Source organism: Lagenorhynchus albirostris, chromosome 13, assembly GCF_949774975.1.
Source record: "Lagenorhynchus albirostris chromosome 13, mLagAlb1.1, whole genome shotgun sequence".
Lineage (NCBI taxonomy): Eukaryota > Metazoa > Chordata > Mammalia > Artiodactyla > Delphinidae > Lagenorhynchus > Lagenorhynchus albirostris.
This window is the reverse complement of record NC_083107.1, coordinates 48,029,880-48,043,521: the sequence shown is the minus strand read 5'-3', so window position 1 is coordinate 48,043,521 and position 13,642 is coordinate 48,029,880. Positions and strand designations below refer to the sequence as shown.

The following is a 13,642-nucleotide window of genomic DNA, read 5'->3' as shown; positions in this document are numbered from 1 at the left end:
GTAAACAACATTCTGACATTTGAAGGTTATGCTCTTTGGCAGCATCCTTTAAACATTAGTAAACATCACTTAGAACACAAAAGAGTTCTTTAAAAGGCTAATTCTAATACAGTACTTCCCAGCAGGAGAGAAAAAGTTTCAACTTCGTCCCCTCCATCTCCTTCCCCCTTGTCGTTAAGTTTGATAAATTTGCTTTTCTGTGTTATTCCTTCTTGTGGTTTAAAGTGTACACCTGTGCTCAGTTTTGCCGAAAGGCAGTCACATATTGTGGTCAGCGATGAAAATCAGACAGGGAGCCAAATTATATTGCTCTGACATCTGTCCCTCCATCTGCTGGAGTTTTAACAAACAAGTATAAAGTAGACCTCCAATGATACCATATACATACAACCAAGAAGGATTTCTATATGACCAAGTCTCCACAAATTCTCAGTTTAAAAAAATAAAGCAGGAGGGAAGGTGCTGAATTCAATTTATATTCAATTGGACATGACTTCTATACTACTCTTCTTTATGGGATCAGTGCACATAAAACAAAATACTATTTTCTTATTTGCCTAAGTCAGCATACACTCTGATCTTTTTAATAAACTCTTCTGCTTACTTAATGAAGAATGAATATTTTCTATGTGATTGCAACATCGTTCCCCATGCTGCAATGTCCAAGGACTTGAACATGCTTCTTTATAAATTAACATTTATTGCTCAATAATAGCAAAATAGAAACTTTATAAATGCCTTTTTCTTTTTTTTTTTTTAAATTTCAAGAGTTGTCAGTCAACTCTTATGTGATCAACAGCCTTATGTGATCAGAGTATATGTGAAGAAGAACCACAGTCAAAGCTCTCTCTTTTGAATTGGAAACCCTGAGGTTGGACATGATCTTGTGTTGACTGAACTAGGGCAGAGCTGGGAACTGGACAGAAGCCAGATTTTGTGGTATTGAGTGTGCCAAGCATCCCACATAACCCTTGTTCTTGGGAGATGCCACATGTGAGCAAGAAAATTAATTCTGAAAAGCAAAGACTTCTCACAGTACACTGGGTAGTCCAGAAACAAAAACCTCACAAAAATGACTATTTTCTCTCCTCAGTACACAACCAACCTGTATTCAAAGAAATCTGCAGAAATTTCCAGCCACCTATCAGATAAAAATGCATGTTGAATCCCAGTGATGAAGTTTGCTACTAAATTCTCATTTGCAAAGCTGCACATGCTTGCCACCCCTCCTTCTAATTACTGCAATATATAAATAGTTTCTCTCCCTCATTCTGGTTTAGGAAGCTCTACAATTTCCATTCTTATTTCTGCCATATGTAGTAGCGGAATATTGCCACAGGGTGGTACACCATGCATATTTAACTGAAGGCCTTTGTAATTTGTGTGACAGTTCAGTTATACCCTTTTCTAGCTTCACTTAAGCAGGAGGCATCAGAAGAAGTGACAGCTCTCTGAGTGATTAAAATGAAAACACCCTGCCGATGCAGGGGACACGGGTTCGTGCCCCGGTCCGGGAAGATCCCACATGCCGCGGGGCGGCTGGGCCCGTGAGCCATGGCTGCTGGGCCTGCACGTCCAGAGCCTGTGCTCCGCAACGGGAGAGGCCACAACAGTGAGAGGCCCGCGTACCGCAAAAAAAAAAAAAAAAAAAAAAAAAGTGAAAACACAATCTTAAATCACACAGGTCTGCTAATCTCACATTATACCTAACTGTAATATATCTCGCAAGCTTTGTCACTTTGTTGTTGTTGCCTCCTTTGGGAAATTTCTAAAAACTATACGATACAAACAAATAAACTGAAATTAGAACGGAAAATGTGCAGAGAATATATACCTTACAAACAAAACTATGCAGAAATAATTAACCTCTAATGACTATTCACAGGAATTTCAATTAAGTACTAGGGGAATGAATGAATCTAGGCAATTAAAATATTTATCTATCTATGGACCTATCTCATTGTACAACCCAGAACAGTGACAGTATTTTGGTAGGTAATTTAAGATCATTATTAGATTATTAGGTCATAATTACTGATTTTTATATTGATTAAGCTGATGAACCTCCTTATTGAGATAAAGAATCAAAATCACATTTCAACTTTAGATTCTGGAAAAGAAACACTTCTCTAGTAAGTGTTAGCTTAAGTAAATTAAACTATTTCAGGAATGCAGGGTCAAAAAGACTGTGTATGGCTTAAAAAATAAATGGCAGGACTTCCCTGGTGGCACAGTGGTTGAGAATCTGCCTGCTAATGCAGAGGACACGGGTTCAAGCCCTGGTCTGGGAGGATCCCACATGCCGTGGAGCAACTAGGCCCGTGAGCCACAACTACTGAGCCTGTGCATCTGGAGCCTGTGCCCCGCAACAAGAGAGGCCGCGATAGTGAGAGGCCCGAGCACCGCGATGAAGAGTGGCTCCCGCTTGCCACAACTAGAGAAAGCCCTCACACAGAAACGAAGACCCAACACAGCAAAAATAAATAAAAATAAAATTAATAAACTCCTACCCCCAACATCTTCTTTTAAAAAAAATAAAAAAAAGTAAATGGCAGGTACTTTTAGGCTAAATGTCTAAGACAGCAATGTTATCTGGAGCATGGGAGGACATGCAACAACTTGTCAATATTTTTTCATATTGATTTTTTGTTCCATTGTTGAAAATGAGTGACAATGGGTATAGTGACTAAAGCATTTATCTGAAACTCTTGGGTCGATAAAAGAACATACTTAGACATATGTGTTCTGCTATTTCTTCCTTTTGTCTGGTCTGCAAATGAGCGGTGACAGATATCACACTTTACTCTTCCTTTAACCCTCTTCTCCTTCTAATGGGAGAAGAAAAAAAAAAAATGTAGCTTTGCCTCCTGCAAGAGAAGGAAAAAGAGGCACCCGTTCAGAGCTTCCACAGACATGCTAAGCCTTAATATCAAATTGGTAAAGGAACCTCTACCAGTTGGGTCAGTTGGGTCTTAGGCAAAGGTAAGTGCCTTTGAAATTAGGGTGCACTTCTGAAAACGCTCGTATAACTTAGATGGTTTAAAGTCACCTTACTCTTCAAATTTCAAACTTGAGAAGGTCCACTAAAGTGAAATGACGGGCTCAGGCGATAGTGTCAGGGAAGCTGCAACTCACAGCTTAGCTTGCTTCGAACGCTATTTTTGACATAGATTTTAGCACTAGATGCCAAAAGGATGTCTAATTCATTCCTTTTTTTACTTTCTAGTGTCTTGAAATTAAAAACTGGGCAAGAGAGACAGTGATTGTCTTTGATACATCTCAGGCCCATACCCTAGAGGATCCAAAAGACCCAACTCTTTATTTATCCCTGCAATAGGCTTAAAAAGCTGTGTCTTCCCAGAATCAGGCCCTGTGAAAATCATTAAGGACTCATCAGTGACACGCGGCAGGTGTGGCTGCACAGCTTGCGGAGAGTTTACTTCCGCAGAGCATACGTTATGTTTCAATGGTCATTTAAAGTTTGAGGTCCACGCTGAACACGCTTTTCAGCTCAGGGGAGTCAGCAGCTTGGATTTTGGAAGCTTACCTCTCTCGCAGGACCTGCCAAGATAGCCTGTTCCGGAACAATCGCAGACATATCTGTTCCACCCATCCCTGCACATGCCGCTGTTTTTGCAAGGGTTGCTAAGGCACGGTTTTGCTGTTTCCCTGGAGCAGGACGGCTTCACTCCAGCAGTACTTTGAACTTCAGCCATTTGCCGGATATCTTTGCTCTGGCCGTCAATGAACAAATCTCTTATGCAGCCCACGTAGCCATAGTTGAGCAGCGCAGTCCACACCTCGGTGGGGAAGATGAGGCCGGCCTTATTTTCTGGCAAGCCCCCCAGGTACAACTCGTCATCCAGGTCCAGAATCTCACTCTCGCCAGGAGCAGTGTAGGGCGTGCGCAGAGTGTTGACAGAAATGGTACCTGTTGCAAAGACAAGAGAGCACACAGGTCTTTACAGCGTGCAACCTGTTCTGAATATCACACTTTCTCTCCTCCATCTGCCTGAGGGTGAACTCCTTGAGGGCAGACATTTCTTATTTTTCTTTCTATCCCTGGTGTACTTCCTAGGGAAATGAACAGAAATATGTGGAATTAAATAACTTTAAGAATAAGGCAAACTGTCATTTAAATGGTTCTATTTCACTTTGGGAATGAAAACCAAAGTATACAGACAAGAAAGAGTGTTTGTCAGCCTCTAAGAGTTCAGGGGAAAAAGGAAGGAAGGAAGGAAGGAAGGAAGGGAGGGAGGGAGGAGGGAGGGAGGGAGGGAGGAAGGAAGGAAGGAAGGAAGGAAGGAAGGAAGGAAGAAGGGAAAAGGTGGGAGGGAGGGAGTAAGGGAGGGAAGAGAAAATGGCATTCTTACCACTCTCAAACAGTCCAGCCAAGATGGAAAGAAAGGAAGGGTGGAAGGGGAGGGAGGGGAGGGTGGGAGGGGAGGGAGGGGAGGGTGGGAGGGGAGGGAAGGGTGGGAGACAGGAGGGAGAAGGAGAGGGAGAGGGAAAGAGAAAGAAAGAAGGAGAAATTGGCATTCTACATCACTCTCTGGAATAAAGTCAGACTCTCTTTGGTTAGTGTTCATTTTCAAAGCAGGTATGCATCTGCAAACCAATGAAAGGTTGTGTTGTGCCCCCATCCTTAATTGGCTTCATTGTTTTTATTGTACACAACACATTGACAGATTATCTAAGTCAAAACCTGACTTCATCACACTCAGCTGTATGAATCTATTGCTTAGCCTCTATGGTCTCAGTTTACTCATTCATAATACGGGCATAGTAACATGACCTACCTCATATGAGTGTTAAATAAAATAATACAGGTAAAGTGTCTGGTTTGTAGTAAGCACTACATAAATGCTGTCTATCATGATTCATCACAAGAACCAAGTCAAATCGGGTGTTTACTATTTTTTTAAAAAAAACAAACTAGTTACTTACTAGTTACTTACTTATCTAAAAAAACAAACTAATTACTTACTTATTGACAAGTTGTTTTTTCTTCCTCACTCCAATGTGAGGGGAAAATAACTCTATTAGTTTATAAACACATGGAAATCCTAGCCTTAAGCATAGGATGAAGAGGTAGACATTCACATGGGATTATTTGAGGATCACAGAAAAAATTATATATTTATGGAATCCATTAAAAGAAGAAAAAAAGAAAGACAGCAGGCATTTTCCTGATCAAAACTTTCATCCTGTACCACCGGATTACTCAAAATTCCACTAATATTCTACCTTCAGAAAGATCTTTGTAAAAATGCAAATATGATACCCGAAAAGGACACCACATTGACCCATTTCCAGATTATCCCAGATTTCTTTCTCAGGTCTAGACCATAAAGCGACTAGGGACGTAGAGTCTAACAAGAGAAAGTGGATTAGAAGCCTCAGGGATTTAGAGTGCAGACAACATGGGAGAGGCCTGAAGACAGAAGATGGGGTACAGAGGTAGAGACAGAAAGGGAAGGGAAAGGGTAGTGTGTGTAGAGGGTGGATAGGAAGATGCATTTTAGTTCTTTCGCCAACTAGCGAAGGCCCACTCCAAATGGAACTATGGCCTGTGGTGAACGTGAAACGTGCATCTAAGCACACAGGTTTGCCAGGCCCTGCATTGTTCCCGGGAGACTCCCAAATCCCAGCAGAGGGGTGCTCCTCGATATGGGCAGTGTAATGGGATCTGTCTTTGTGAGGGAGAAGGGCATGGAAGCCGCTGAAGGAGACCATGCGCCGGCCAAGTCATTAAGAAGACATTTATCTCTCTAGACTTCCACTGAAAGAAATGGAAAAAGCTCCTAGGGGAGAAACACTCAAAGGCATTGCTATTTTGGCCTTCCAAAGAGGGGGGTATAATAAGGATTTTGGAAGGAGGCAGCGAAAGGGGAAAATGACAAAGTGCTTGTTTTTACTGTTCACATTTGTGCAAGTGTCTAGAAGAAAATTCATTTAGGAACATACAGGAACCGGAAAATCCCACTTAGAAAAATATTTTAAAAATCATTTAGGGGGAATTAAATATATAATTTTGAGAGAGAATGGTGACACTTTTCTAAACAGAATTTCATTACACGCATTTTTAACTGTTCAAAATGCCCTAAGAAGTGAGTTGAGATGATCCCTAACCTCTGCAGCAGCTAATGTAAGTTAGAAAATGATGAGAAAGAGTTAAGTGTTAATGACAAAAGGTAAGGTGGACATTAAAAAAAAAAAATGTGGAAAGCAAAGTGTTGTATGCAATGAACACAGTGACTTTTAGGTTTTTAAGAAAAAAGAGAGAGAGATGCCAGCTCCTGTTTTCCAATTAGTTCAAGAAGACTTCCTAGAAATGAATACGTCATATTCAGAGACAACAGCTAGAAGACACAGAGCAAGTGAACAATGACAAAGTTTTACAAGAGTGGGGATATATCTTTAAAATATGCAATTTTTCCCATATGCCTTTTTATTCATGGAACAAGCTTGATTTAGCTCAGGGAGGGGAAAACACTTGGAAAAACTATCTTGTCCTTATTTGTGGTGTTATAATTCTGACACTAAGGATACTTGGAGGATTCCTGAGATGAGGGCATCCGGTGGCTTGCATAACACTCAACTCTGTGTCCGCTGCACAGTTTGCAGAGCTCGGTACACTCTGGAGTTTCCATATTCAGTGTGCCTATACCCTCGGGGCAAATCTGCTGCCCAGTGTTTCAGATACTCATCGATTAAGAGTTTGTCTGACAGAATGGGGTGACTAGGTCTTGTAGTTTTTATTTATGGTGCGTTAGTGCCTGATCTGAACGAAGTATCTAAGTTCAGATATGTCTCTATGAATGTGCTCGTTGTGGCCAGGGTAAGCTATTCACTATAACTTTGTGATTAGATTAGAGCTTTCTGATCACAACACCTGAAGTTAATCCACAGGTTTCATGTGGTTTACATGTAGCCCAGTGCACACACATACATACACACACACACACACACATACACACACACTGAAATAATCGTTTAACAGGAAAGTATTTAACTCTACTACCTCTGAGGCACTCAAATAATGTTTTCTTATTAGATAAGTTTATTAATACAAATGCTAGACATGACCCACTAAACTGATTTCAGAACCAACTAGCAGGCTGTAACCTATAGTTCAAAAAACACCGAGAGGGTACTATCATAAAGGATAAGGTTGTTTTTCTCATAGCTCCTTTTCATCCCTTTGAGAGACAGTTAAAGTTCTCATGGGAAGAAGAAGCCACGAAAGGTGGGAGAGGAAGCAAAAGAAATATAATCCTAACTTCAACTTCAAGAGGAATTAGCTCATTAATTTGGCCCCAGATTCAAGGTATGGAGTCTCAACGAGCAAACGCATGTATTAGATATTATTGACTGTAATATTCTGCAAACAAACATAACAGAATGGAACAACCATGACCAAAAATCAGCTACACGTACGCTCTAGATGCTTTGCCAATTCACTTATTTGTTAGAAAATCTTTATAAAAGGGATGGCAAAAAGGGAAAGGGCAGAACTTGAGTGGGAACAGAAATGATTATTTTTATATTTTGAAGATTCAAAGAGTAAAAATTTATTTGAAATAATAATTATACTTTATTACTTAGTCAAACTCAAATAGAGATTGATATTTTAGCCTACACATGTGCAAATATCCTGAAATACTAATACTTCTGGTAAGGGATTTGAATCCCTAATTCCTTAATGATTTTATTCTTGACATGAAATCAAAGGACATTTTCACCTAAGCAAAGGACTCATCATGGAATCACTGAATCCATTTAAATCAATTTAACACTTACATAGGACACTGAAATTTCAATATTAAGTTTCTCAAGTGCCTATTTCATTATAATCAAGTTATGAAGGCAGTGGTTACCAAGAAAACATGAAATGACTATTTAAACCTTATTCATTGATCATTAAAGACGAGTAGTTGCCACAGCTGTATATATCAACAGAAAATAAGCATTTTCCAAAGTTTGGGGTATGACTACATGTAAATAAATATTTAAGAGAAAACAAAAATCTGAGTATATTATTGGTTTATCCCTCTATCTTTTTTCCAGGAACTGCAAATATTGATGTGTTCTCTTTGGCATAGCTTGATTATTTTACACATTTTACCTTCTTCCACTATAATTACACGTGAAGTTTCTGGCAAATTAAACAAATATTTTATGTAGAACATTGCTATATCTGAGCTATTATAACTTGTAGATGGTAGTCATATTTGGGAACTTACTTCGATCAGTGTTTCATGCTTCAGTATTGAAGAATCTGAAGCACCCTGCTGTGCTATTTTGCTTTTAAAGAAATGAAATTTCAGCTAAAAATAAATATATTTGTGTACATAGGACTTTTATCATCTTAATGTAGAAATCACATTTACTTAACATTTAAACCTAGTTGTTTTCATGGCATGTGCAAGGTAAAACAAAAGTGATAAATAGATAAGGTAATATTTATTTAAGAATATTCATAAGCATTAATAATATAAATTCACATTTTATGTAAAAGTATACATAAAGGGGGGAAAACTGTTGAAAACAGTTCTTAGTTATAAAAATAGAAATCAGCTTCATGATTTGATCTGGTATTTATAAATTGTTAGCCTCTACCCTTTTTCTCCTCCAGTTTTTCTCGGCTATTCCATTTCCAGAAGATTAGTTTATGGAGTGCAAAGAAACGTGAAGCAAAAGGTGAGAATTAAAATAAGTTAATTTGGTTTCAAGTTTTAAATTACTGCAAAAGTTTAAGTGATTGGGAAATGAGGGGGTAGAAGATAGTGTGCTGTAATAGGAAATGATTTTGCCTGGTCAAAGGAAACCAATTTTCATGTTCTAGCTTTGCAACTAACTAGCTGAGGAGCTTAGCCAGATAATAGATTCATTAGGCCTCAATGTGGCTCTTATGCAAAATAAAGGACTAGACTGGATGGTCACTAAAGTTCTTCAGTGAGTAAAAATTTTTGAAACTACTGCTTAAAATAATTTTAGTTAAATATAAATTGTATCTATCTACAATTCTGCTTCACCTCTCACTGCAGAAGAGAGTAAGATTCCACAAACTTATAAATTTACTTGTCAAATTTAGTATTCTATTAACAAATCCAAACTCAGTAAAAAGGCATAATACAAGTGATAAAAGCAGAATGAAGCACTGATTGCAGGGTATGATGCAAAATGCAAAATACATAAGTCCCATAAATAGATAGTAAAAAAAAAAGACAAAATATTAATAATGGGAGTTTTGGAGTAGTGAGATTATGAATGGATAGTTTTCTTCCTTCCTTACTTTCTTTTTCTTTACTCTTTCTTTCTAGTTTTCTCGGTCTTTTTAAAAACAATTTCATATACTAGATTTATAACATGGACTGAATAAACTTTGCTTGAAAACAAAACAAAAAACAATCTTAATATTCTGTTTTCTTCTTATTACTATGTGTTTCTTGCTTACCTGGATTACTGTCAGCTGGGAATTTCAGAAATTAAACAGATATATGACAAAATAAATCTTGGAGCAAAATTTAAAAGTTTGATATTATTTAATAAAGGCCAAGAGAGAGGAGAAAAGGGTAACTCATATACTGCAGATAAGAGTGTAGACTGAAACAGTCTGTTAGTAAAATAACCTGTCATTATCTTTAAAATTAAAAATGCAATTAATCCAGCAATTCCAATTCCCAGAATCTATCCTACAGAAACTCTGACCAATATGCATAAAGATATAATATGAAGACTTTCATTATAAATTAGCTTAGAACAGTGAAATTTTTTCAAAAGTAAAATGTCCGTCAATAGAGGAATGATTAAGTTAATATTGATATATTCAAACTAGGGATATCTGATGTCACTACAAAGAATGGCATAGAAAAAGTTCTCAGTATTTTTTTAAGTCACCCAATAATTGGTGAAGAGTGATCTTGTTTATGTAAAAAAGAAGCTCTACATTTATTTTATATGTGTAATTATATTTACAGATATGCTGGTGCATAGGAAAATATCTGGGAATTTTTCAACACCAAATTATTTTACCTACGGAGGTGGGAGTGAATTGGTTAGGGGAGTGTGTGGCAAAGGAAAATTTTTCACTTGTGTACTTTTTGAACTGCCTGAACATTTTCACCAACAGCACATATTTATACGTTACAGACACGCCATGAATTAAGCACAGGCACATGTACAAACACACATACTCGTAGCAATACATGTATACCTTATGAGTTTTAAAAATGATCATAGACAATGCTGGGAAGTTGTAAATATCAATCAAGTGATGTGTTTTGCAGCAGTTAAACTACTATTTTGCAGAAATTCCCCAGATTTCCACGCCGCACTCCACAGTACCGGCCACTGCGGCTGGTGTGGTCAGCTAAATGCCTATTTCTTGAGGATGCACCTCACACCCTAGTCCAGGGTCTGCCCCTTGGCTGGGTGGGCCTGGAAAGGAGATTTAGTGAATTTAGAGAGAGAGGTTCCACCTCTCAGAGTTTGATATTTACCAAGCCCATAAGACCAATGTATAAAATAAGAAGGCCAAGTTATTAATTCTCCATGAGAAATTAACTGTCACAGGATATGGAATGTTTCTTTAGGGAGGTCAATTTATAATCCAAATGTGTATTTATTCATTTATGATGGGAGCTTTAATAATATTAGCCTAGGATGTTCTGACACCCCTGCCCCCATCTCAATTAAGATGACCTGCCTCTATCTCTGTAGCGGGGGTGAAGTAGTCAAGTCCCTTGGGCAGTGCTTAGCTGGGTACTGCCAATGTTTGTCTCTGTGACTTTCTTTTCCACAGACACTGTATATGGTAATACATTTGAGTCCTACAACCCTGCGAGCCTGGTTAAGGTGCCTGTGCAAAGCTCTGCTCTGATTCTTAGATACTCTTTTCACAACTCACAGAGAATAATTTTTGTTACTTGGATACTTCTGAGTAAAAAAGAGTTTATGACATCATATTAACCAAATAGTCTGAAAAAGTAAGTTTGTACTTCAACTGTGACTATATAAAATATACTTACATGTTAAAAAAGTAGAGGAAAATATGTAAAACTGAAAATGTTTTAAACGGGAGGGGAAGGCAACAGATGACTATCTTCTTTTAAAACACATTCAGAATAAATAAATAAATATAAGGATCAATTTAATAAAATGTAAAATAACTTTATGCAAAATTGACTCCATCTAGTCATTAGCATAGTCAAATAATTGATAAATTATTGATAAGGTATTTTAGTCTTACCGTGGATGGGTAATGGTTTATGGACATGGGTACAAAATAAAGCATTACACATTTACTTAATGTTATTTCAAATGTCTGCAACAGGCTACTAGGTAGAAGCATGGGAGGAATGTTTATAATCAGAGGGCCAATTCAAATCAAGGCCTAAATGGAAAAATCGTCTAATGGTCATTCAAGTAGAAATGCGTAAGAGTGGAGATTCATGAATGGTATACACAGAAATCAGTGCTGGTAATAGATAGCTAGAAAGTGCTGTTCACATCAAACAGTGATTACTATAAACCTCTAATTATGTACTTGGGAGACAGCCTTTTGCTTTTCCCTCTGTAATTTCTAGTTCTTAAACTGGAACTCTAGGACTTCAATTCAAATCTCAATGGCTTCTTAGCTGTTAAATGTGGGCTTACCCATGAATAACTGCTGATACAATCTGCTATACCCTGCTGTACACAAGTAGAATTTGACAAGAATAATGAGTTTTCTCTTTGATTTCAATGTGTAATGATGGTTTGCAAAAAAAAAAAAAAAAAAATGACTGGTAGTAAAAATACTTGAGAGGATACCCTTGACTCAGCCAAATAGCTTAACACAAATTTAAACAATATCCATGCCCCAAGAAAACAGTCATTAACCTCCTCCTAATTTTAGCACAATTCATGCTTTAGTTAAATACCTGGGAAGCTGCCTTGTGTTGAGTTTGGGAGCAAAAGAGAGGCAAAGGGGAACCCTGGAAAGGGAGGAGAGGTTGGTAAGAAAATGTTCAGCTGCACGTCCTGCAAAGTTTGCAGAGTAATGAGCCCCGTCAATCATATTTATTAACTCAGTAACTTAGGGGTTTGGCTCTGTTAAGTAGCTATACCATCTATGGAGCATATCCACTTTTTGTGGCACTCAAACCATACACTCTGATCCACAAAATCAGGCTGGCACTTGGTATGGTTCCTCCTTTGCCAATTTAGTGCAGGATCTGAAAATGCCACTTGTGGCTTAGTCCACTTAGCCTCCCACGGCCCCAGTCACAGACTAAGCCGGCCACGGAAGAAACTACACTGTACGGAAAGACTGAGACCAAACAGTAGTAGTCAAAGTTTGGGAAAGTGCTTCTTTCTTTCCCCACGTCACAGGATGGAAGAAGGGACATATAACCCAATACAATTAATTGTGCTGAAAATGAAGCTCTGGAAAAGTATTCAGATGAAGACAATAGTTCTTATCAAACAAAGGGCTCAGGTACCCACCTTTTAGTGAACAAAGGACAGAAGGGCAGGTAACCAGAAAGATGGACATCCTGAGTGACTATCCTCCTCCTCAGTAGCATGCCTATCCCAGCCCTCAGAAAGAAGTGAATGCTTTCCCTCAGGATTAATGTTCCTTCTACCTATGTGTTTGCTAAATGATACAGGGAGCTCAGGAACAAGCAGGAATAGCAGTCCTGTTCTCATAAAAGGTTGTCATTTTTGTACGAGGTTTACCACAGTTCTCTAACAATTGTTTAACTTCCTCACCGCATTTTTTTTTGGACATCTGGGTTTGGAGGATGGAACTGTATTCATAAAAGAAGGACAGCACCTATTATCCTATATTGTTTAAACTGCTTTCGGGAAGTAATGTAATTCTTTAAAAAGTTGTATTTACAACTAAAAGAGTGCTATTATTCTTCAAGAGTAATGATGATGTTACTATTTTTAGAATATTGGGGTGGGTTGGCACTGAGCCATTCACATGTTTTTATTCTTTATTTTTTCTCACACCAAATATGTATTGAGCAACTGTTATTGCCTAAGAAAGCACTGGGATATAAACATAAAGAATATAGTCCCTGTCATACAGGGGTTCCCCTTATAAACTGGGGAATATCAAAAATTCAGTCTGTCTACCAAATACAGTTTTAACACTGTCTCTGATAAGACAGCCAAAATTTATTAGCATCAAATTAATGACCATGGCTTGTAGTCCTATTTACTTTAGTATGGTCAATAAGAGAAGGAATAACTCTTACGTCTGGGCTCCCTCTACTTTAATAATGGAGATAACACGGCTCATTAAATGTTTTTAAATATTCAGCTAAGGGGGATCCCAGGCAAATCAATAGATAATGACCTGCATTGTCTATGAGTCAGAAATCAGCCCACATTGCCCTCTTGTCATATAAACGTTGTTTCCCACATTATAGTAACAGTAATGTTCATATAGCCTCTGAATATAACTGATGTGAAAAATGGATGAAACTATTTCTTGAAATTCTATGTTTCTTAGTTTTAACTGAGCAATAAATCTTAGTATTTCACCAAGCCTAACTCAGAAATATCCTTTAAGTAAAATAAAAGCTAGTATAGTTATTCATTCAATCTTTAAAAAGCTACTTTATACCAAACCAATGCAGTGTGC

The 13,642-nt window shown here is 37.9% G+C and overlaps 1 protein-coding gene across 17 annotated transcripts in view; it reads right to left on the bottom strand.

Annotated features, from left to right (window-relative positions):
* NRXN1 (neurexin 1) overlaps window positions 1-13,642 on the bottom strand; it is a 1,122,104-nt gene that overhangs the window by 608,083 nt on the left and 500,379 nt on the right. For all 17 annotated transcript variants that reach the window (XM_060170168.1, XM_060170152.1, XM_060170157.1 and 14 more), the window contains one exon: window positions 3,548-3,931. In XM_060170168.1, coding sequence (XP_060026151.1) covers window positions 3,548-3,931 — 384 coding nt within the window. The remainder of the gene's footprint in view (window positions 1-3,547; window positions 3,932-13,642) is intronic.